Source organism: Oryzias latipes, chromosome 12 (assembly GCF_002234675.1).
Source record: "Oryzias latipes chromosome 12, ASM223467v1".
NCBI lineage: Eukaryota > Metazoa > Chordata > Actinopteri > Beloniformes > Adrianichthyidae > Oryzias > Oryzias latipes.
In genome coordinates this window covers 1,264,127-1,284,151 of record NC_019870.2, presented here as the reverse complement: position 1 = coordinate 1,284,151, position 20,025 = coordinate 1,264,127, and the positions used below count along the sequence as shown (strand labels likewise).

The 20,025-nt window shown below is 49.3% G+C and overlaps 1 protein-coding gene across 4 annotated transcripts in view; it reads left to right on the top strand.

Annotated features, from left to right (window-relative positions):
* LOC101169909 (tetratricopeptide repeat protein 28) overlaps positions 1–20,025 on the top strand; it is a 111,499-nt gene that overhangs the window by 70,979 nt on the left and 20,495 nt on the right. For all 4 annotated transcript variants that reach the window (XM_023960668.1, XM_023960669.1, XM_023960667.1 and 1 more), the window contains 9 exons: positions 6,762–6,958; positions 7,026–7,179; positions 7,255–7,426; positions 7,584–7,752; positions 7,819–7,979; positions 8,220–8,708; positions 8,804–8,996; positions 17,471–17,551; positions 17,648–17,900. In XM_023960668.1, the coding sequence (XP_023816436.1) occupies positions 6,762–6,958; positions 7,026–7,179; positions 7,255–7,426; positions 7,584–7,752; positions 7,819–7,979; positions 8,220–8,708; positions 8,804–8,996; positions 17,471–17,551; positions 17,648–17,900 (1,869 nt within the window). The remainder of the gene's footprint in view (positions 1–6,761; positions 6,959–7,025; positions 7,180–7,254; positions 7,427–7,583; positions 7,753–7,818; positions 7,980–8,219; positions 8,709–8,803; positions 8,997–17,470; positions 17,552–17,647; positions 17,901–20,025) is intronic.

Below are 20,025 nucleotides of genomic sequence, written 5' to 3'. Positions count from 1 at the left end.
GCGGGGGGCCCTGCTCGGGTGGGGGGGGCCCAGCGGCGCCGGATGGGCTGCCCATCTGCACCTGGGGCTGGGATCGGCCCTTCCCTGGCTCTGGGGCGGGACGGGACAACCCTCTCGGGGCCCCCGGTCGCTCTGGGTGTCACCCGCTTCGGCTGCGGGGTCTGGGGTGGGGTGGGGTGGGGGGCTTGTCGGCCCTGTCCTGTGGGGGGGCGTTCTGGGGGGGAGGGGGGGCCCATTATTAGTACGGGTCGGGGGGGCTAGCGGGTCGGGGTCTCCGCTGAGGCAATCAGTGGTTGCCTCGGCCGGTTGGCCTCCTCGGTCCCGTCGAGGCCTGACCAGAGCTCTTCTAGGGCCGGCGTCTGGGGGTGGGGGCCTGGGCTTGCTCCGGGGGGGGGCGACGCTTTCTGGCTCCTCTCTCTCTGTGTGGGGTGGGTGGTGCCGGGCCTGGGGTGTCGGCGCCTCCGGGGGTGGGCCCCTGGGCTGGGTGGCCCTGGCCCCTTTGCTGGGGGTGGGCTGGGGGACGGCTGTTTGACCACCGGGGGACAGTCTACCAGCTGTCCCCAACTTACCCCCTTCCTTATATAACCTCATATTAGGGTGAGGGGGTGGGGGGTCTAGCCTGCGATGCGCCTTGGGGGGGGGCTACTTGGGAGTGGCCCCCCTCCTATGGTTGCCGTATGGAGTGGGCCCCCCCTCTTTCGGTTTTATTTGCACCTTAGACATGTAGGGTCCTTGGTAGGGGGGGTGCTTGGACATCACTGCAAGCAAGCAGCAGATGTCCTCCTGGCACCCTACCCGCCAATTTTAACCGCACCTTAGACATTTAGGGCCCCTTGGTGTGGAGGGTGAGGGGACATCACTGTGAGTAATCAGGAGATGTCCCCTTAGTGCCCTACTCGCCAATTTTAACTGCACCCCCCTTAGTACACACACCCCTCCCCCTTCAATATATACATTCAAACATAAACACACACACATGCACACAAACACCCTCTCAAACACCCATACACGCACACACATTTTACAAGGAAGGTGGGACCTGGGTCCATCTGTCCCCTACCCCTTCCCTGGTGGGGGGTGCGGGCCCCTTGGCGATGGCGGCCGTGTCCCTTGGGTGCCGGCTCCCTGGGCCCGGCGGTGCTCTCTCCGCACGGTGGGGGGGTTCATATTACACCTGAGCCGGGGGTGTTCGTGTCCCTGGGGGGTGGGTCCTGGTCCTTGCCCCTGGGCGCTGGGCCCCGCCAAACTTCCAACATGGCCGAGCCTGGTCGGGCCATATTTATAACATCCCTTGTGGGCCGCCCTTTTTTCCCCGGGGTTCCCCCCTCCTGGGCGGGGGCGGCGGGCCCCTGCCTTGCTCCTACCTGGACCAACCGTGGGCCGGGTGAGTGGCTGCCTGGAGTGCGGAGCGGGTCTCCCTTGGGGGGTCCTGGTTCGTACCTGGGGTCGGGGCGGGGGGATGCCCGGAACTCCTGGGTGGTGGTGGGGTGCTCGTCTGGGGCTGTGAGCGTCCCTCTCCGGTGGGGCCCTGCGTTGGGCTCTTCCGGCGCGGCGGGGGGCTGCTTTCCTGGCTGGGCTGGGGCGGCGCTCTCTTTCCCTCTGCGCGTCCCTGCTCTCTGGCTCTGGGGGCCTCGCGGCGGTCCGGCTGGCCCTGGCCTGGGTGGCGGTCTTGGTCGCCCGGGGGGCGGTTGTTCCCTGCCTGTTCCCGTGTGGCGTTGGGGGAATTCCGGCTGCCGCTGCTGCTGCGGCGGGGGTATGGGTGTGGGGGTGGCTGGGCGCTCCTCCTCCTTCTTTTCACATTCCACCATCCATTTTAGAAGAACATAAACACTCACCTGAGCACAGGTGTTAGCTCACCTTTGCACTAATAGTTTGCATGATTGAATGAATGAAAGATTTCACACTAGTTGGTTTAAAGGCATAGGTATGCGTTCGTGAACACTATCTGTTTTGTGTGCATGTTGACATGTGGACATTTTTGCGGCTAGCAGGTGTGTTGATAATATTTGAGTGTGTGTGAACAGGCCCCGCCCTTTTTGTACTACATTTGAACCGTACCGTAACGATAAACAACCAGTAAACCTGTCTGCTCTATGCTGCTTCATGGTCTTACCCCCCTTCCCCTCCTATTATCACCCTCCTACCCCCCCCTCTCTCTAACGTCCCTCTCTCTTCTTCCCCTCTTTCCTTTTCCGTCCGGTCCAACACCAAAGATTTTCAAACATGATTGAAATTAATAAATTTTGGCCTCAATTACAAAAGGGGTTTATTCAGACATACCTTTGGTTTGTCTGAAGATGAATAACCCCTCTTGTTAAAATAAAATATGTCCAACACAAGAGGCCCTCAGCTCTCATCTGTTTGCCTAGCTGTTGGACAGGACAAGTTAAAAAAAAAAAAAAAAAAAAAAAACTGTGTTTCAGAGATCTCAGAAAATTGACAGCCTCTCAGTTTGAGGTGGAAATTCCCATATTTTTGGACAACACAAAGATTTGTCCCTGAACAAAACAATACCATAATGTGAAACGACAACACTACCCAGAATGCCCAGAGGGGCCGTGAGGCAGGCGATTGGTCAGATGAGTTGATGGGAAGTTTTTCTGGTGAACTGTGTCGTTCTTTATGTCTAATAATATTATAATATTGATTTCAGCCGTCTGACATTGTTCAGGTTTTTTTTTCCCGCTCTCCGTCTCACTTCGCCGCGGTCTTCAGTAACAGTTATATTCTTCTCCGTGTGAAGCTCTCAGCAGACGCTTTGACGCTTGGCTCACAGGCTTCGGCTGAAGTCGTCTCATGACAGATGAGCTTCACTCTGTGCTTCAGATCAATGATTCAACTCATCATTTATGGATGATAACGGCTCTTTTGCTGCTGACTTGACAGCCCCCCCCTTGCTTTTTCCCTTGACTCATTCCATCCTTTTGTGCCCTCCTCTCCTTCTTTGGTTCCTCATTTCTTTTCTTCTTTTTTCTAACTTGTTCTGTCGAACAGCTGAGCAAGGAGATCAGAGCTGAGGCCCTCTAGTGGACAGATGTTGCTGTTACAGCAGGGGGTTATGCAGCTTCTGACACACGAGGAGTATGATAGTATAAACCTCCTTTGTATTTGAGGCTAACCTTATTTATGGTCATTTTATGTGTGCACTTCTTTTTGGGCAGAAAAGAGAGGGAGAGAGTAGACATAGGGGGCAAGGGTGCAAGAAAGGAAAAAAGGGGGTGAAGACTCTGATCACAGACCCGAGTTGGAGCGCAAACCCCAGCACAACCAGAGCACAACCCCCTACTGTGTCCAGCAGAAGACCCCACCGACCCAAGAGTCCCTTTCAGCCCTGGAAGGGGTCCTATCACTATCCGAGAGTCCTGACCAACCCTCACTGACCCATGACACCAACCAGAGCACACCTAAGAAACAGCCTCGTCACACCCCAGGCAACCACCAGCCCTCCCTGCAGAAAGTCCAGCAGAGAGAGGCAGGCGGACTCCCCTCCTGGTTGGTCCAAGTTCACCACATTAGCCAACCAGAGTCCCTTGATGAGGGAAAAGGTTGGAATCCCAGAAAGCCAAGGCAAGGACCGGAACCAGCACCACACGGACCCAGACACCCCCAGAAACAGATATGATGTGATCCCTGGCTCATGGAAACCCTAAGGTCTCAGGGATCCCCCTCCCCACGTGGAGAGAGGACCACCGGCCCAGAAAACAAATGCCCAAGGGACGGCACCACTCCAGCTCCATGGGGTAGGGGACAAAGATCTAAGACACCACCCTCCTATAGTGGATGTGTGTGAGGGTATGTGTCGTAAAAAGGGAACGCTAGAAACGGTGGGGAGGGCACTGAGAAGACCCCCCCAATAGGGCTCTGCATATCTGATGTGCAATTAAAACTGAGGGGGGGGGGGCACAGAGCTGTAAGCCAAAACAAGGAAGGAGGAGCCACTGCCAAGTAGCCCAAACCCTTAGATACATCATATATGTAGACAAGGTTCCCTTGTATAAAAAACCTCTGGAAGATCTTTTGTTTACGTTGTTTTATAAAAAGGAGAAGTAAAGAAATGGAAATAGAAAAATGGAAGCACCATTCCCTCAGTGCCCCCCAGTTTCATCCTCTTCTGGCTGCTCTTCTCTTCCTTCTATGTGACTTGTGTTTTTTGCAGATCAGCACCATTGGGTCCAAAACTTGGACAGGTTGGACCCGGTTCAGAAACTTCTTTGTGATGCTTCTGTTTAAATCTTAATCACAGCTTTTCTGGCCAAGATCAGCTTCAGGTCCCAGCAGGACCTGGAAATGAGACTTCAGGATTTTTTTCTGCCAGATTTCTGCTGCAGTTTAAATACTTAGTAATAATACATGGAGCTGCTGTCTTTGAAGATCCAGTGTCATTTTTTGAGTCATTACTTCTTTAGCTGCTTTTGTTGGGTTTAACTTTCATTTTAATCTCATTCACTTGAGTCTAAATGTAATAAATGTACAATTGATTTGGTACCTGAAACCTGTTGACCACCTGAGAGGAAATATTGATTTTAATGCTCCTGTAAAATGCCTACTCAAAGTCAGCTCCGCCCACCATGAAATGTGAGAAGAGGAGTTTGTGGGAGAAGAAAATAGAAGTTATGCAGCTGAAAGTGATTTTCAGTAGAGCCAGATGTCGTTTCAGTTTGGTTTAGGCTGTGTTTTACGCCGAAGCTTTTTGAACATTTGACATCATTGCTTTGGAGAATCACACCTCTAACCTGTTCCAAGTTCCGGACCACCTCTGCAAGCCAACATAGCATGAATTTATAATTATTCCCAACATTCACTCCACCCTCGGAAACGCGCGTTCAGGAAAGCCACTTCCAAAAAATCTGTGCAAAATCTGTCTCAGGAGAAGCAGACCAGAGTCAGACCACATTCAAGTGGATCAGTGTCTGATCACAAGTCAAGTAAATCGGTGTCCATCTTACTTAGCTCGTGTTTTAAAGTGAACTTAAAATATATACCATCATTCTTTTTTTAAGTCTACAAAACATTTGCATGATACAAATCTATTGTACTTTAGGGTAAAAATTGTGTCTATTTGTTGCCTTTTATTTGTTTTGACAAATAAAACTAACCAAAGTCCTAAACCCGACCAGATAGTTTTAATGCCTAAATGAATAAAAAGGCTAACTAGAAGCTTAATCAAACACAAGAATTTTGTGTTAAATGATGCAATCCTGGTCTTGGCAAGTAATTGTGTGAATTGTGATTAGAAGTAAAAGTAAAGAAATGCTGCATTTTTTGTAAAATAGAAAATCTAAATATAGAGCTCTCCACCTTCTGGCTCCAACATTTGGTTTTTAACTCCTAACTTTTCTGGGGTTGTCTCTAAAAACTGGATTGTTGACTCCTAAGAAGGTTTTTCATCCCAGTAAAAGTGTGGCGTGGCCCTCGGGGCCAAAGTTTTCCAGTTTGGTCTCCCTGGACCAAGACTCAGATCTCTGCATGTGGCGTTCTGAAAACCAGAGGAGCCTCGGCGGCAGATATTATTAGATTTGTTGAGCTCTTAAATTATTTACCGGTCTCCACTCATGCGTTTCCACAGGTCTGAGCACCGTGAGTGTTTACTTTCACATGAGTACGTTTGGTAGATTTGCATCTCCCAGGTCATGGTGGGAATCTTTCAGCCTGCAGAGACTCCAGCTGATTACTAGAGGTTCTTGAAATCTGAGCTGTGAGGATCATTATCTCACCGCCATCCTGCAGCTCTTCAAATAATCTCACCTCCTTCTGTCTCTTTCCTTCTTCTCACCTGTTACTTCACTTGACACCATTAGTGATTGAAAAACCTTCCCCGAGCTCGCCGCACACTCTCCCATTTACCCTTAAACATCAAAGAAGAGAAACTTGCATCCGTCTGAATCAAAGCTTCAGTTTCCAAAATGTTCAACGAACGGCGGCTAACTTGAGCAGCATTTGATTGCAGCAACAGGTCTCAGAAAATAGTGGAAAACTGAGAGCTGTAACATAGAGACAGCTGACGGAAAAGCTTTAGGCTAATGAGGAAAACTGGGAATAGATCAGGAGGAGCATTCTTTAAGGAACATCTCTGAAAAACAATCCTTAGTTCAAAAGCACCAGATTTCCTCAGAAACCTTTATAAAGAAGTCTGTGCAACGTGGGATACATATCTGTTGTCATGGCAACAGCAAAAATGACATGTGCATAGAGATACAAATACATCTGCAAGTTTGAAAAAATAAGGCTGGAAAAAAACAATGTCCCACCCTGGTGGAGGGCGCCATCTGAAGGGACGCTGCCTCATTGTTTTATTTGTTTACTTTAAGGGATTATGGGTAAAAAACAAACAAACATGCAAATTAACATAAATCACACAAAAATCGTTGTGTGTTTTGGGCTGGTGTTTCATTTCTTTATTTATCGCTAAAAGACTAAAAAAACACAATTAATGCAAATCATCAAAACCATGCTGCTTAATAGAAAATTGTCTTATTTGTTGTTTCATTTATTGGACTTTTTGCTCCGAAAATCAATTTTTAACCTCCCCCATTTAAACTCATTAAACTCCATCAGCTTGGCCTCACAACTCGAAAGCAAGAATCTGTCATATGGATTTGAAAAAGCGAGGTTCTGTCTGGTCTCCGCCCCCTTAAAACCAGCTACTATAGACACATAAAAAGTGTCTTTGCTGCTTTTCTGTTGCGTTTTCTCCAGAGCATTTTCACATCATCCAGACCCAGAGAAATGTTTTAAACTTTGTTTTCTTCCCTACACGTCAGGAATCATCCATCAGATGAAGGGCGACTACAACGCGGCACTGAAGCTCCACAAGGCTCACCTGGCCTTCGCTCAGGAGCTGGGAGACTACGCCGCTCAGGGGCGGGCCTATGGGAACATGGGGAACGCCTATCACGCTCTGGGCATGCACGAGCAGGCGGTGCAGTACCACCGGCAGGAGCTGCAGATCTCCTTAGAGGTACACTCCTGAACCTTTCGTGGTGTCTGCGTAAAAATCTGAGGTGTCACATGTCTCTGTGCTGCAGGTGAACGATCGCTCGTCACAGGCGTCCACGCATGGGAACCTCGCCGTGGCCTTCCAGGCGCTGGGCGCCCACGACCGAGCGCTGCAGCACTACCTCCAACACCTGAGCATCTCACGCCACATGCGGGACACTCAGAGTGAAGCCAGGGCTTTAGGTGAGCGGGCAGACGCCGCTCACAACGGTTTCTGAGCTACCGGATCCCAAACGTTGCTCCTCTGACCTCCTGCAGTGAACCTGGGGAACTTCCACAGCTGGAGGGGGGAGTACGCTCAGGCTCTGCCTTACTTCCAGCAGTACCTGGCTCTGGCTCCAGACCTGCAGGACCTGGAAGGAGAAGGAAAAGTTTGTCACAACCTGGGCTATGCTCACTACTGTCTGGGACAGTACAGAGATGCCGTCAGGTCAGAGGAGGTGGCCCCATACATCCCATAATAGTAGCATTTCTGCAGCATCAAATCAAAAGAGAGATTCTAAGTGGGAGAACCTGCAAACCTGTTTTTGCACCGAAAAGTGTATTTCTGGTGGTTTGTGATCAGAGTTTGCTTCTTTTGTTCTTAGGTATTATCAGCAGGACTTGGCTTTGGCTAAAGACCTTCAGGACAAACTAGCTCAAGCCACAGCTTACTGTAACCTGGGTCTGGCCTACAAGGCCCTGGGAGAGTTCAGCAAAGCTGAGGAGTGTCAGAGATCCCTGCTGTCTGCTGCTCAGGCCTTGGACCACACACAGGTTCCTGATCTTCTGTCCTTCACGGTGCGCTGCTGTGCGGCGGGACTCATGCTCTTTGTGTTTCAGGCGGTTTTCCGAGCGCTCGGGAACCTCGGGGATGTTTGTGTGTGTCGGGGCGATCTGCCGGGAGCGGTGAAGTTTTATCAGCAGCAGCTGACTCTGGCTCAGAAAGCCGGCAGTCGGAGGATGGAGGGCGACGCCTTCTTGGCGCTTGGATCAGCTCACAGGTGAGGGAGAACCAACCAGAAGTAGCCGTCGCCTAAATGTCAGTAATGGTTTCAGCAGCAGCAGCAGGCAGTCGCCGGGTAAATGGAGAACAGATTGTGGGCTTCATCTTGTTCTGAATTGTTCTGGGAAGCTGTGTCTGGTTCTTCTGTTCAGACGGAACCAAAGAATGGAAACTCCAGGAATGCTCTGCTGTAGTTTGATCTGATGTCTTTTGGTTTGGTGACTCCTCCCTCCCTCAGGCTGCTCCGTCAGTTGGACTCGGCCTTGTCCTTCCACAGTCAGGAGCTGACCATCCGGAAGGATCTGGGCGATCAGCAGGGCGAGTGCCGGGCCCTCGGTCACCTGGCGGCCGTCCACATGGGGCTGGGGGACTATGCCACGGCCTTCCAGTGCTATGAGACCCAGCTGGGCCTGGCACAGGGACTTAGGGACCCCGCTCTGGAGGCCCAGGTCCACGGGAACATGGGCATCACCAAGATGAACATGGGCGTCTTGGAGGAGGCCATAGGATACTTTGAGCAGCAGCTGGCCATGCTGCAGCAGCTGAGTGGAGCCGAGGGCCTGCTGGACAGGGGGCGGGCCTTCGGGAACCTGGCCGACTGCTATGACGCTCTGGGAGACTACGAGGAGGCCATCAAGAACTACGAGAAGTACCTGACGGTGGCTCAGAGCCTCAACCGCGTCCAAGACCAGGAGAAGGCCTACAGGGGACTCGGCAGAGCTCATAGGTGAGCCGCTCAGGAATCTTTGCTGCTTGTTTATTTCACTCAGAAGTGGCTTTTCTGAGCAACAGTTAAAAAAAGCCTCTTCTTATTTCCCATAGGTCCGCGGGCAGCCTCCAGCAGGCGCTGGTGTGCCTGGAAAAGCGCCTAGTGGTGGCCCACGAGCTTGGGGGGGAAGGAGGGGGCAAGGCCCAGGCCTACGGGGAGCTGGGGACCTTACACAGCCAGCTGGGAAACTACGAGCAGGCCCTGTCCTGTCTGGAGCATCAGCTCAACATCGCACGCTCAGCCGGGGTGAGTCCGGGGGCAGTCGACGCACGGGAGCTGCGGGAATGCCCCAAAGGGGCAGATTTAGGAACATGCAGGGGTTTGTCAGCCCCTCTGCAAACGCAGGACGCTCTTCCAGTGCCGTGCAGGTCCTGACTGCTGAGGGGAACGTTTAAGACAGACAGCTGAAAACATTAACGGTGTCCTACCTGATTTGTAGAAAGCTTCTGGTTCGTGGCGCCGCTCTCTGATTGACAGGATAGAATGGGGTCAAATCAGAATGAAGGGAAGGAAAAGGCGCTGTATAAATAAATAAAAACACTGTTAACTTGAAAAAAAATCAAACAGAAAAATGTGTAAATGTAAAAAAAAAAAAACTTAAAACATGATTGAAAACACAGTAGCAGCTCACTGTGACGTCACTTTCTGTTAGGTAGTTAGCAGCTCAGCCCAGTGGAAATTTTAGAATAAAAGCACTTCCATTGCAACTTTACTTCCGTTGTGAGTTAATGTGTTGTGTTGTGACCCTTCTGGGCCACCGTACATTTTTGGTGAAATCAAAACAGGAACGTGGCTGATCATGCAAGCCCGTGGTGGTTTCCTTTTGTGTTCAAATGTTTTTATGCTGGCGGAGGGGGGTTAGCATGACGCTGTGACGCGGACCGGCTCGAGACCTGGTGGAAAATAAGATGATTTAATCCTGGGAAACTAAAACAACAAACAAGCCAGCGGAATATCTTTTTTCTCTCTTTTTCTTCTTTTTTTGGATAAATACACCGTCCCAGTGCCATTCCCCTCCCCGATTTTTTTCCAAAGTAAACTCCGAACGTCCTGGAGAGCTGCAGCAGCGAGGAGGATCTGGACAGCCGCCCCCACCAAGCGGAGCCGACCCGAAGAATCACCGGGAGCTTCTCCACCGAAGACGGAGTTTGAATCTAACGCGTGGGATATGCTTCTTAGCATTGATGCCAAACTATCCAGCTTCGACAGCCGTCTTTCCCCCCTGGAAGTTCTTCACCGGGAATTTCAAGAGATCAAGGATGCTCTAGAATTTTCCCAAAAACAAGTGGAAACCCTGACCGCGGAGAATTCAGCGCTGAGGGAGTCGGTAAAGTCCATCACTGATGGAATGAGCCAACTCTCTGAAGAAAATAAGAAGATCAAGGAGTCCATTCTGGATCTTCAATCAAGATCCATGAGAGATAACCTGGTGGTCATGGGAATACCAGAAACACCAGAAGAAAACGCCGAGGAAAAAATTAAAAACTTTATTCAAAGCCAGCTAAAGCTTCCAGAGGAAAAAGTTAAAACCATAAACTTTCACCGTGTGCATCGCATGGGAGCAGTGAGACCTGGGAACCGCAGGCCCAGACCCATCGTGGCCAAGTTTGTCCTTCACAAGGAGAAGGAAGAGGTGAGGCGCCGTGGCAGGGAGCTCCGGGGAACCGACTTCAGGATGGATGATCAGTTCCCCAAAGAAATCTTGGAGCGCCGAAGGATCCTGTTCCCCATCAGGAAGAAATTTCTGAGCGAAGGGGCCCGCGCTGTCATATCTGTGGACCGACTCTATGTGAATGGACAGCTCCACTGCGACCCAAACGTCCCTCCCTGGCTATTCTAAATCATGGATGTATCCACACCCTTTACACTCTCTGCACAGGTGTTAGTTTATGCTTATATGTGACACACTGGGCATAACTCACGGGGCATAAAGGTTTTCCACTTTAGGTAAAATCACCACCAGTCTCCTCAGCAGCTTCAAGCCTGTTTATGATAGGTTTGTTCTGTTTCTACCCTCCCTGTTTCCTTATTTATCCCCCCCTCTGCACTCCTTTCCCTTTTTTCTTTTTTCACACACTATTCCCTCCCCCTCACCTAAGCTGCCACATAACCCAGCCACTCTACAATAGTACTGATCTGCACAACACACTCAGACACTCAGGATGTCCAGCATTACATCACATGCACTGTACAGCACACATTAAGCCTCATAGCAACATCAAGCACACAATTATGTGTACATATATACTCATTTTTGCCTCCATCAACAACATACAGTTTCTAGCATTCACCTCAACAGCAGCATGTCCACCCTAAGGTTAGTTACTTGGAATGTGCACGGAGCTGGAACCAGAGAGAAGAGACTGAAAGTAATGAGCAAATTAAAAGATCTCAAAACTGATTTTGCGTTTCTTCAAGAAACTCATATGTCTAGTTCCTCAGTGAATATTCTCGCCACAGCAGATTTTCCCAACGTATATTCAGCCTGTTATAATTCTAGACAGAGAGGAGTAACAATTATGATAAATAGGGAAATTAAATTCACAGAAACTAGTACAGTCATAGACCCAGAAGGAAGATTTATAATAGTCACTCTTTCCACTCAAAATATGCAGCTGTGTTTAGCTAATGTGTACGCCCCCAATGTAGATGACCCTAAATTCTTTCATTCCTTCTTCTCTGCGCTATCTGAACATACAGACAAATCGCTAATCATTGCAGGTGACCTCAACATGTGTTTAGATCCAGAGATGGATAGGCTAAATAACACAGGAAATCTTAGAATCTGGCAATCCACAAACACTGTTAAACAGTACATGGAGGATTTTGGTCTTTGTGATGTTTGGCGTTTATTCCACCCCACGAAAAGAACTTATACCTTTTTCTCCACAGTTCATCAATCATACTCCAGGCTAGATTATTTCTTGGTTAACAGCTCCTTGTTGAGCATAGCTACGGAAGCACAGATCCACCCCATTACTATCAGCGACCACGCACCAGTTTCCCTGACTCTTAAAAACAAAACATCACCACCTTCATTAAGGAGCTGGAGGTTCAATACATCGTTGCTCAGAGACCCTAACTTTATAGATTTTCTTGCTAAAGAATGGTCCTCATATCTTCAAAATAATGACCACCCAGGTATTTCCTCGTGCCTTTTATGGGAGGCCGGGAAAGCAGTCATGAGAGGAAAAATAATCGCCTTCTCATCCCACAAAAAAAGAAAAGAAAACTCTAAACTAGTGGATTTAGAGCAAAAAATCAGACTGTTAGAGGAAACCTACAGCAACTCTCCGGATGAACAAACTCTACAACAAATAAGGAAAGTAAGAATTGAATTAAATGAAATAACTAATCAAAGAACACAGTTTTTATTACAGAGACTACGCTTGGAGAGGTTTGATCACAGTAATAAATCTGGGAAATATTTGGCAAATCAACTCAAAATAAACAAAGAGAAGACAACTATTTCATCAGTCATAGACCTAACAGGAAATGCAACACATGATCCAGCTGCAATAAATTCAGTTTTTAAAAACTTTTACCAATCTCTCTACTCATCCCAAATTAATCCCTCTGACAATGACATCAACAGTTTTCTCAATAGCATAGATTTGCCTAGACCAACAGAGGAACAAATCACAGCCCTGGAGTCCCCTTTTACTAAAGAAGAGCTACATAAAGCATTAACCAACATGCCTAGTAAAAAAGCCCCAGGACCAGACGGCTTCCCAGCAGAATTTTATAAAGAGTTTTGGCAAATCTTAGCTCCCATTTTTCTCAGAATGACAATAGAAATTAAGGACAACAATTATCTACCTCCAAATATGAATTCTGCTAATATAATTTTACTTCTGAAACCTGGGAAAGATCCCACATCACCATCCAGCTATCGACCCATATCGCTGATTAATGCAGATCTTAAAATAATCTGCAAAGCTTTGGCGGGAAGGCTGGAGAAGGTAGTCCCCTCTCTAATACATCCTGACCAAACAGGTTTTATAAAGGGTAGACATTCATCTACCAACATGCGCAGATTAATCAACCTCATAGATTATACAACCATCAACAACCGAGAAGCAACCATTTTGTCACTGGACGCAGAAAAGGCATTTGATCGGGTCAACTGGAAATTTTTAATAGCCACCCTGAACAAATTTGGCTTTGGAAAATCATTTATTAACTGGATTAAAATACTATATGCCTCTCCTAATGCTCGTATCAGAACAAATGATCAAACATCTCCAAGCTTTAATTTACAAAGAGGAACCAGACAAGGCTGTCCACTATCTCCGTCTTTATTTGCACTATTTATTGAACCTCTAGCTGCTGCTATTAGGCAAAGTCGAGACATTGAAGGCATTCAAACCAAAAATTTAGAACACAAAATAAGTCTTTATGCAGATGATGTTTTACTATTTACTCCTAATTCACAATCAAATCATCTCCCTAATTAATAGATTTTCCTCAGTTTCAGAATACTCCATAAACTGGTCTAAAAGCACAATTTTACCAATTAATTGCAATTATCTAAATCCGTCATCTATTAAAATTACAAACAGGCAACATAAAGTACTTAGGTATAAATATCTCCTCTAGGCTTTCTGATCTACTCAAGCTAAACCACACCCAACTACTTAAAACAACCGAGGCTGATCTCACTAGATGGAAAACTCTACCCATTTCTCTAATCGGGAGAGTTGCAGCCATAAAAATGATGATTCTCCCAAAAATTAACTACCTATTTTCAATGATTCCTTCCAAACCTCCAACTACTTGGTTCAAATCATTAGACTCATTCATTTCCCAATACCTCTGGGAAGGTAAACCCCCACGGATTAGTTTAAAAACTATTAAAAAACCTAAAGATAGAGGAGGACTAGGCCTTCCAGACTTCCAGGACTACTACTCCGCGAACAGATTGTGTTATGTACAAAAATGGCTGAATCCTGGTGTGCTGGATGAATCCTGGCTAGACATTGAACAAAATCTCTGTGATAACCTAGATATTTCTAATTTACCTTTCTTCAGTTCTAAAATTAAACAACACAAATGCTTCAGAAGTTTAAACATCAGCTCATCCTTAACAGCCTGGTGAGATTTTCTTAAAAAAAACAACCTCACATTATTTCCATGTAAACTTACCCCCATTTGGAATAACCCTGACATTTTGATTAACAAAAACATGATTCATTTTGCTTCATGGAAGAACAAAGGAATCGAGCAGTTCCAGCATATAATTCAGAATAGAAAATTTATGTCCCTCTCAACGTTATCCTCAACCTATGGAATTAATATAAACAAATTTCTAGAATATCAGCAGCTTAAATCAGCTATAAGCACTAAATACTGCCTGACCCAAATAGACCTAGACCCTCCCCTTACAGTAACACATTTCATGGACCTTAAAAATCCCAAACTCACCTCCAAAATTTATAAGATGTTATCAGACATAGATGAAACCATTTACTTACCCATGACAAAATGGGAGTCTGAGCTATCATTGAATTCTAGTGATCAATTTTGGCTACAGATCTGTTTGAATGCCTTTAATATGACCAAAAGCCCTAATCTGCAACTTATTCAATACAAGATTCTCCACAGAACTCACTACACCGGACAGAGGTTATTTAAAATGGGTCTCAATCAGTCTGCTACATGCACACAGTGCATAGGTAACAACATAGACGACTATTTGCATGCCCTGTGGGTCTGTCCACCTGTCCAATCATTCTGGCGTAAGGTTTGTGAGGATTTATCAATCTGGTTTAATCATAAGATTCCTGCTTGCCCCAAATTCTGCTTATTAGGTGACCTGAATAACATCAACATGGAATCTAACAAGGCTTATATGGTTCTCACCGCTGTATGTATAGCAAAGAAAACTATCCTCCTAAACTGGAAATCTAAAAATAATCTTAGCATCAACCACTACAGAAACCTCATGTCAGAGCATATTAGTTCAGAGATAATGTCCTCCACAAAAAACCTGTCGGCTTCAGACTCTCCCTGGCTCCAGCTGGTTAGTCACATCACCTAGTGGGGGTGGGATGGTGATAGGTTGAGCCGGGTCCTGGCTGGTTGGGTGGGCCGGGGTGGGTTTGGGGGGGTGGGCTCTGCCGGGCCTGTCGTTCTCCCGGTTCGGGGCTCTGGTTGCCTGGGTGGGGTGGTGGTGGGGGCGCACACTCTGCCGGCAACTTGGCAGGGGTTCCTGGGCGGGTGCCTGCTGGGCGCAGGGTAGGCAGTGCGGCTGACCGGGAACGGCGGCCGGGTGCCGTGCTGGGTGGCTGGTCGCCGTGGCGGGGGCTGGGGGGGGGGCTTGGGGCTCTGGGGCCTGGGGTCGTCTGCCCGTGGCCGGTGTTTCGCCCGTGGCCGGTAGTTGGCGCGTGGCCTGGCCCCCCGGGGGTCGGCGCCGCAGTCACAGCAGGGGTTAATGGGTTCACGTGGGTGGGTTTATTTCATTATTATTATTATTATTATTATTATTATATTAATTATTTTATTATTATTATTATTATTATTATTATTATTATTATTAGTATTAGTATTAGTATTAGTATTATTATTATTATTATTATTATTACTTATTTATTTATTTTTGGGGGGGGGGCCTGGGGGGGCAGTGTGCTAGTCCTTAGGGGGGCCAGGGTATGAATGGTGGGGCTGGACCCCCTGCCCCCCCGTTCTGGCACCGGGACCCTTCCTTGCTGGCTGTCTCTCGGCGCCGCGAGGCTCTGGCCTCCGACTGCGGCTGGCTTGGCGTTTCTGGCTGCCCGGCCGCTCTGGGAGGGGGGGCGCCTACCACGGCCGGCTGGGGGGCCGGTCGCTCGGGGGAGCCTTCTCCCCCGGTTGTGCCCATCCGCCCGCTCCTCCCCGCTCTCACCCAAACAAATATTGCACACAGGCACATAGGGCCCCGGGATCTGGATGGGAGGGGTATGCTGGCGGGGCTCACTGGGGATGCCCCTCTCTGGGTTCTCGTTGGCACCCGCCCTCCTCCCCGCTTTTTACTTGCATATTAGACACTCTGATTCATCTAGGGCCTTGTGGAGAGGGTCTGGTGGAGGGGGGCACGGTGAAACATCCGTGTTCACCTTTCGCTGGCCCCCCCACAATTTTAACTTCCTCTGTAGACACACACACTGCATGCTAGCAGCACACACACAGCAAATACACACCACTCACAGAGGGACTCCGGAGTGGGGGGCTTTGCGGCTTGGCAGCGGTGGATCCCCCCACACTGGTGACCTCCTATTTTACCTGCAGCACACACACAGCACTCCCACACCTCCATACATGGGTGGGGTCGGGGGGGGGCGGCCGGTCTTCACCCGCCTGGTCCTCTCAGGGCGGCCGGGCTTATGGGTGTCCTGTCGGCTGCGGGAGGGGTCGGGCATGCGGCGCTGGGGGTCGGCCGGCTGGGGGGGGGGGTTGCTGCTTGGCGGCGGGGGTAGGGAGGGTAACCAGATGATTGTGAGTATGTGTGTGTGAGTGCATGGGTAGGACCGACCTGGGGGCTGGCTCGCTGGGACCCTCTGGGGCTTTCCCTCCCCATCACAGAGAGGGGAGGGCACTGAGAGGGTTGGGGAGGGGGGGTCAGATATTATGGCGGGGGGGGTGGTAGTGCGTAGGGTTTTAGGGGGGTGGCTGTGGCTGTGGGTGCGTGGCGATCCCTGGGTTGCTAAGGTCGCGGGCCTGGGCTGGCTTGCGGGGACGGGGCGCCGGTCGGGTGGTGGCCGGCTCTTGGGTTCCGGGGGCCCTGGCTTCGTCCCTGGCCTTTGTCTCGGTGTCCGGCGCCCGGTGGCCCCCATGGCTGCCGCCTGGTACGGCTAAGCGCTCCTGTCTTGTGGCCTGGGGGCCGGACACTGGGTTCGCTTGTGCCTCTGGGCATTGGGGGGGCCCCTGTAGGGGGGCCCTCTCTGTGCCTGGCTGGTGGGGTGGGCGGTCCCCTCCTCCTCCCCTCCCGGGCTGCCTGGGTCCGGATGCTGGGGGGGCTTCTGGCCTGGGGGGCTCTCCTCCCCTCTCCTGGTCTGGCTGGTCTGGCTGGGTAGGATCTGGCTCCCTTTATGAACACACGGTTCACGTCGGCAGCATGCATGTATCTCCACCCCCACGTGCACGTGCACACTCCACACTGCTCCCTGTCTGCTTCATCCCTCCTCCTTACCTACAGTGTATTGATGGACAGTTTTTTTTTTCTCGCTCATCTTAGTGTCAGATTTTCACCTTTGATGTAACATTCGTCTTTCCAGCAGATCTGGTATAATTGTTACAGCTTAAATTAATAACTTAGTCAAATCAGTGCTTGTATCCCCCACCTTTTCACCTTTCTTCCTTTTACTCTCTTCCACCCTCCCCTCACATTCTTCCCCTCTCCCTCCCCACACACACTAAATGTAACAAATAAATAAAAAATAATACGACAAAAAGGGGTTTATACAAATCTACACTCTAGTTTCTTGAAGCTATATAACCTCTTTTTGTGATAGTAAAACCTGTCCAACACAAAAAAGCCTTCAGCTCTAATCTGTTTGCTCAGCTGTTGGACAGAACAAGTTAAAAAAAAAAAAAAAAAAATGTTTTTATGCTGCATTGTCGCATTTTTTCTGATGCGTTGTTATTCAGCTCCATCAGACACTGAATCTGTTGTTTTCAACTAAAAAAAGTACAAATGTTTTCTTGTAAATAAAAATCAAAAATAAATGTTTTTTACTCAACAGGATCAATCCCTGGAGGCGGAGGCGAGCGACGCTCTGGGAGGAGTTTATCGGCTGATGGCCGACAACGAGACGGCTCTGCAGGTTTGTTCGGGTCTCTCTAGTGTTTCTGACCCCAGCAGAATCTCCTGACCTGAGCAGCAGGACCAGGATTCAGGTTGAGGTCAATGTCGTCCGCAGTGGCACCAGAGGGCGCTGGACATCGCCGAGCAGACGGGCTGCACCAGGAGCCAGGCGCGGGCCTGCGGGAACCTGGGCCTGACCTACGAGGCTCTGGGGAACTACGAGCGAGCCGTGGTCCTCCAGGAGCAGCACCTGAGCGTGGCGGCGCAGACCAACGATCTGATGGCCAAAACTCTGGCCTACGGCAGCCTGGGCAGGACACACCACGCACTGCTGAACTACCCGCAGGCTGTGATGTACCTGCAGGAAGGTGAGGCTCCTGAATATATCTATCTCTTTTACTAGTGTGATTATTTCTTCATTTATAAGATCGTTTTTAGGAATTTTGGTGATTTTATTTTGGTTTATCCCAAGTAAATGGGTTCACCGGTGCATGTGGTAAGTGTATCATGAAGTGTTAAGGATAATGGAAGCTCCTCGCTCTTATGACGGACGGCTGATGGCGTCATACAGCGTCCGTGGTAACGTGTGTGAGCTGGCTCCTTACTGATCGTGCACAGGTGTGCATGTGATAAGTATGATAGGTAAGTGCCCCACTGAACAGCTTTTAACTTGTTTTCACATAAAAGTCCTACAAGTTTCTTAAAATAATAGTTTTTGTCTAAGTTTTGGAGCCTAAATAATAAACGAAAGGAAAATTTTCGGAGCTCAGCTTAGCTTAGCAGCTTGAAGAACAGACGTTTGCATTTCCCTAACATCTCTGTAGAAACCAGCAGAAACTTCTGGATGCAAAGAAAGAATAGAGAAATGTTTGAAAGAAATCGAGCGAAGAGTTCCTGCTGGTTTTCTATCTGGGATTTTTTCTCATATTTGTCGGATCTTCTTCAGCGTGTTCAGGTTGTGCTGTGGTTGTTGGTAGGTGTGTGGTTGTTGGTAGGTGTGTGGTTGTTGGTAGGTGTGTGGTTGTTGGCAGGTTGTAGTTGTTGGTAGGTGTGTGGTTGTTGGTAGGTTGTGGTTGTTGGTAGGTGAGTGGTTGTTGGTAGGTTGTGGTTGTTGGTAGGTGAGTGGTTGTTGGTAGGTTGTGGTTGTTGGTAGGTTGTAGTTGTTGGTAGGTTGTAGTTGTTGGTAGGTGTGAAGTTCTTGTTAGGTTGTAGTTGTTGGTAGGTGTGTAGTTGTTGGTAGGTAGTGGTTGTTGGTAGGTTGTGGTTGTTGGAAGGTGTACATTGTTGGTAGATTGTGGTTGTTGTTAGGTGTGTGGTTGTTGGTAGGTGTGTGGTTGTTTGTAGGTGTGTGGTTGTTGGTAAGTTGTAGTTTATGGTAGGTGTGTGGTTGTTGGTAGGTTGTGGTTGTTGGTAGATTGTGGTTGTTGGTATGTTGTAGTTGTTGATGGATTGTGGTTGTTGGTAGGTTGTGGTTATTGGTAGGTGTGTGTTTGTGGTAGGTGTGTGGTTGTTGGTAGGTTGTAGTTGTTGGTAGGTGTGTGGTTGTTGGTAGGTTGTGGTTGTTGGTAGGTGAGGTGTTGTTGGTAGGTTGTAGTTGTTGGTAGGTTGTAATTGTTGGTAGGTGTGTGGTTGTTGGTAGGTTGTAGTTGTTGGTAGGTGTGAGGTTGTTGCTAGGTTGTAGTTGTTGGTAGGTTGTAGTTGTTGGTAGGTGTGTGGTTGTTTGTAGGTTGCAGTTGTTTGTAGGTTGTGGCTGTTGGTAGGTGTGACGGTGTGGCACCGTCAGATGCCGAGGGGAGGCCACACCGGATTTTATTGTTTGTGTAATAATGTGTTTTGTTATTCATTGTATGTTATAATTTCCACCTGTGGTGCCGCCTGGCTGGGAATTGAGAGCAACGCCCCGTGGGTGTGGCATCCCACTTAAAGGTGAGCACTGCAGGTGGCGAAAAGAGAGGAGTGACAGAGTGTGCTGCGTGCTGCATGGCCCTGCGTGTAGCAACTGTTTATGAAATAAACACAGAACCTCCTCACCTTGGCTCCTCTGCATCCTTTCTCGGCGGGACCCCGCCACATATGGTGTCAGAAGTGGGATCGCAGAGGAGACCACAAAAAGGTGGGGACGCAGCGGCGTGGTGGGGACGACGATTCCCCGGCAGCTCAGCGCCTCCTCCAGGTACCCCATCCTCTGAAGAAGAGGGGGTGGATCCGGGTCGCCTCGTCGGAGCATCAGGCCTGGCCAGGGGCCCGGAAAAGAAACACTACGGCGTCCAACTCGGCGCCCATGGCGAGCGGCGGACCACGCGGACAGCAGGGGCGGACCGCCGGAGCACAGAGACGGCCGGAGGCGGGACGGGCATACCGCCCGGTTCCACTGCCGCCTACGCAGGCATTGGAGGCCTGCGCGGTGATGGACAGGGGGCGGACCGACGTCTACTGGGCCGTCAGGGGAGTGCTCCGGGAGAGGCGTCACAACTCGCCTGTAACCTGCTGTCG